This window comes from Octopus bimaculoides, chromosome 1 (assembly GCF_046866305.1).
Source record: "Octopus bimaculoides isolate indiv1 chromosome 1, ASM4686630v1, whole genome shotgun sequence".
NCBI classification, from domain to species: domain Eukaryota; kingdom Metazoa; phylum Mollusca; class Cephalopoda; order Octopoda; family Octopodidae; genus Octopus; species Octopus bimaculoides.
Genome location: NC_142928.1, coordinates 119,016,193 through 119,021,192, shown reverse-complemented (window position 1 = coordinate 119,021,192; position 5,000 = coordinate 119,016,193). Strand labels below are relative to the sequence as shown.

General features: G+C 34.7%; 1 protein-coding gene across 1 annotated transcript in view; it reads left to right on the top strand.

Moving 5' to 3' along the window:
- Positions 1–5,000, top strand: part of LOC106882841 (pappalysin-1) — a 158,025-nt gene that overhangs the window by 143,963 nt on the left and 9,062 nt on the right. The window contains exon 18 of the mRNA XM_052969768.2: positions 2,587–2,791. Coding sequence (XP_052825728.2) covers positions 2,587–2,791 — 205 coding nt within the window. The remainder of the gene's footprint in view (positions 1–2,586; positions 2,792–5,000) is intronic.

The following is a 5,000-nucleotide window of genomic DNA, read 5'->3' as shown; positions in this document are numbered from 1 at the left end:
CAATCAACATAAAAGAATTATTTTCAAATTAAAACATGACCTGGTGTACGATATACAACTCTGATGATACTTACAAGTAAGAACAGCTGCTGTCTATATAGCAGACTGCTTGACATGTATGGGTTCGTTTATGTTAGATTTTTTCTTTGTTATATTTTTGATTTACTTTAGTTTGTAGCTGATGTCTCTCAACATCACCCTACTTTCAGTGTCTGGCCTTTGTTTGTGTTAAATATAATGGGCATTAAACTCACTTGATGTGAATCATTGAACCTGTTCCAGTGTACTCGCTTGCACATATGTGTATGTATGTGTGTGTGCGCGTGCGTGTTTCCCTATATATATATATATATATATATATATATATATATATATATATATATATATATATGTATGTGTGTGTGTATGTTTGTATATGTGAATATATATATATATATATATATATATATATATATATATATATATATGAAACAAGGAAAGCTTTTTACAGCGCAGAGATTAAAGAAGTGTACAACCAATGAAATGTGTATCTACGTAGATCCTACCATTTGTATAGCCATATGAGCAGTGAAATTCTTTTAGTCCGGTTATTGTGCTAGTTAATAGCAGCTCTCCAAATGTTGGCGACTGAACCCAGAATTAAGTGGTCGGGAAACAAACTTATTCACCCACGGCTGCGCCGATATTTATTACGTTTATTTATCTGGACTGTATTGGAGTGATACTGTTCTTAAGATGATAATATAGTAGTATTCTAAAATGCTGTAAATTAATTAGAATTAATTGTAGATGATGTGACAGGGTCTGTGATGACTCGAGTCTGTGCTACAATAAACAGTGCTGTTGCTTGTACACCTTGTCGTTAAATTTTACTATTCTATGTTTCGTTACAGGAATAGTATCTCAACGTGCTGCTTGCGATGAAGTAAAATGTTTTCTATTGCGCTCTTTGTATTCTATGATTTGTTATTGGTATATTAGTCGGAGACTAGGTAAGAAAGTGTGTGCGCGTATGTATGTATTTCAATGATAAAACTATTATAGGATGTAAAATTTCCTCATCTTAACCTCAGTTACACTAAAACGGATTCATTTACACAAACAGATTCTTAAAGAATATTACAAATGAAATACAGTATTTTATCATTTAGAGCAGGGGTGGGGAAAACCCCACCCGCAGGCACAATTTCGCCTGCGAGCCCATTTTATTGCGCCTGCAGGCTGATATACTCGTATGTACAAATTATAGTAAATTTTTCAATTTTAAAATTTATACAATATTCGTATGTCTATTTGCGACATAAGTCGTGTTTCCACTACGACTTAAAAGGGTCAGACTCGAATAGAAATCGTCCGGTAATTACCATTTGAATGCAAATTTTGTTATCACTATAAAACACATATTACTATGCTAGTACCACCTCCTTGAGACCCAACTACACTTCAGCTGAAAAATATAGACTACCTCATAAGGTATTCAGTGGCGGCGTTGATGAATATGTTACGCGTTTATTTAATATGTTATCTTTATTAATGTATATTGAATTATACAGAGATAGATATACAAGATTTACACAGATACAAGAGTTAGAACTTGTGACCCACCTGCCTTGTTCTTTGGAAATTTCTGCCCGCCGCACTAAAAAGTTGCCCCACCCCTGGTTTAGAGGAAGACAATCTGAAAAACCACTTAATAAATTCCAGGTAACTCAGCATCCTATCCCTGAGTCTCTCCACTTATTCGCAATCTCTCTCTGTGTATCTATCTGTCTGCCCGACTCTCTCTCTTTATCTCTCTTTCTCTCTCCTTTCCTTCCTTCCTTCCTTCCTTCCTTTGTGTGAATCTTCAATTAAGACAATTGGAAAGCAAAGCTTACGCGTTCAGGGTCAAGTTACTAGCCCGTCATTCAAACTAACTCTTCATTTAGAGACATGGTGGCCGATCCTCGTGGCTATTGAAGAGGTTGTTACTGAATTTGGTCAATATATTCCACTTTACAATTATTCAATGTCTAAGAATTTTATTTTCTAGCAGTAATTAATGTTTACGCCCCTAACTATATATACATGCATAATCGAGTATACATACTTAGTGATTTATTTGTCTCTACTTCAATAAGTAAAAGGAAGTTTGTTTCGCTGATGAGTTCACAATAATACAGAATCATATCCTTAACTATCATCCATTCTTACCGAACAAATGAAAATAATATAAATCATGGATTTAAACAAATTACTCCACCAAATATATATTTGTAGTTAGAATTTAATGGCACTCATGCTAAATATCTTAGCACCAATTTACTTAAGATTAGTGTCTTTAGTTCACCGTTTCCTCAAAAGCAAATATTGCTTTCAATAGCAAGCTTACCAGAATTTGTTTCAAAGAAATTATCAGAATAACAGATTGAATTCTGTTGATATTTGTTAAGTTTCAAGATACATTAACATACAAAACTTTCACTGCATATGTATACATAATTATCTAAAACATGCATCCATACATACATGCGTGCATAAATACATGCATATAAAAATCAGAACATGCCTATATGTATCATTATCTGTATTTCTTCTAATATCCAGGCACAAACACTACAATTCTATGCGAAGCGAACGGACGTTGGTCAATGGTTGATGCTTATTGCTTAACCTTTTGCCTGTCTCCTCTCCCACGCCCTCATGCTCAGTTAATGACCCGCTCTTGCACTCATGGCATCCAACAAGCTGGAACCAGATGCAGATTTCGCTGCAAGAAAGGGTTTCATACAGAAGGATTACATACAAAACGGTAGGTCATATATTATTTATTTGTTTATTTATTCATTTTGTGTTAGTATCTTGAAGCTTTTTTTAATTCTTCTTATTTTTTTTTCTTTTCTGAATAAGACAGGTTTTTCACATTAAATTTATTAACAAAGACTATCAATGTCATCACTATCATCATGTCAACTTAGTCATTCTCGCTCTTCTCCTCTCCCTCCTTCTGATCGTCGTCGTCATCATCAATTTTATCATCAAATGATTTTTGGAGTAAACTACGACGGTCAGGCAGCTGTACAGTTTTGTTTTTAATATCACTACAATATCTATATGTAATCGTTAGCAGCTACACAAATACTTCATCTATTGACGATCTTCATGGTTGCCTGCTAAAAATCACAGTAACCTGAAGGCATTCCATTTTGTATAACCTGAGGAATGGTAACACTGTCCGAGAAATACCGAAACAAGTATATAATGGACGACTTCAGACCATAAGACTGATCTGTACAAATTTAAAGATTCGTAAAGAGGTTGATTCTTGTCGTCAGAGAAGTACACACATGTGCGATATCCAGAAGATATATCTCTGGTAGCCTCTACTTCATATAGTACATCGTATAATGTGTCGGCTTTAGATCTTATTTCAGTGAGATATTCATCAATTTAGATCAGTATAAAACGTACGAGAAAATTGACCCTTTCTAAACATAACATTGAAACATCTTTTTATCTTTTAAAAAGTTTTCTAAACATAACTGCTTTCGGCCCTATCTCCAGGATCTAGCTCACAGCAATGTACGGCGGCCTCTGTTTAATAGTTGAACTGAATAGTTACTTAGCAGAGCAGTTTATAATATGCGCTCGTTCCGCCTCCGCTTTCGTCTCTCATGTATCTTTTGAGAGCTACCGTAAAAATAAGCATTTATGGTATCCCTATCAAACTTGGATACAAGATAGCATTGTCTGCCTGTATAAATAGAGGAAGTTGCCATCTTAGTGTGAAACACAGGAAACTAAGATGGACAGTACTCTCTAAGGGAGTACCAAGAATTAATGGATCATGAATTATAGCGAGACAGTCAAATAACTTTCAGATCACCACCAAGCAAAGTAAGTCCATGTGGGACAACGGCTTCTGTCATTAGTAGATGGTCTTGTTGATATGATTGCAGTCTGTTTCAAACTAGATCTCCAGGTGGATAAAAACTGGGGAAAAGGTACGGAGATGGTCACCGGGATCACTCGAAATGGGTTCAGAAGAACCGGATGGGTATTGCTATTGTCTACATTGCTTCGATAGTTTACTATCACCAACCCATCATAACTTGCACCAGGAAGCATCTTACCTGCGTTGTATACTCTTTTGCCTTCTCTGGAAAGGATAGATTCCACAGATTCGTGTGTCCTGAACAAGTGTGGTCACCGTTTTTGCTTTTGTTTTTGTTGTTTGCCGCAAACTTACAGATTTACAGAGCTCTCTTAAAATGTGATTTCCATAGGCTGTTTAACGAAAATTTTGCTTCCATTTCTCACACTGGATAACTGAAAAGTGAATCTTGGTATTGTTTAAAATCCTGTCCCATTTCCAATAAAGTAAATATATTTGTCTTGAGATTTTTTTCGTCGTGTAGTGGATTTGTCTTTTTTAAACATTTTTTCTATTTTGACTTTATTTGAATTTTTTCATAAAATGTTTTTAGCTTTAAGATTGTACTTTATTATATGAAGAGAACAGTTTTATTTTCATGTTACGAAAAGAATGATGAAACAATAGATAGTGCTTCGTACAAATGACCCGGAAAGTCCTTTAGGTTCTAAGTTCAAATTTTGTTCAGGTTGACTTTGCTTTCTATCTTTCCGAGGGTAACAAAATAAGTAATCATCAGTAAAATATATGGGCTTCTGATAAAGCAAAGATTCATAGAATTTACTTTTAATCCAATCAGAAGGAAGTCAATTAAATTATTAGTCATATAAGGTTGATTTCAATCGGCTATACTCCTCCCCTTAAACGTCTAACAATGTGTTAATGTGAGGAATCACTTTCCTTATTGATCCCTGTATTATTATTACTTCTTTTTATGAAGGTAGTGAGATGAAGAATCGTTAGCAGGCTGGGCAAAATATTTAACATTATTTCGTCCTTCTATACGTTCTGATTTTAAATTCTGCCAGGGGTCGACTTTGCCTTTAATCTTTTCGAGATCGATAAAATAAGTACCGTTAAAAGCTGG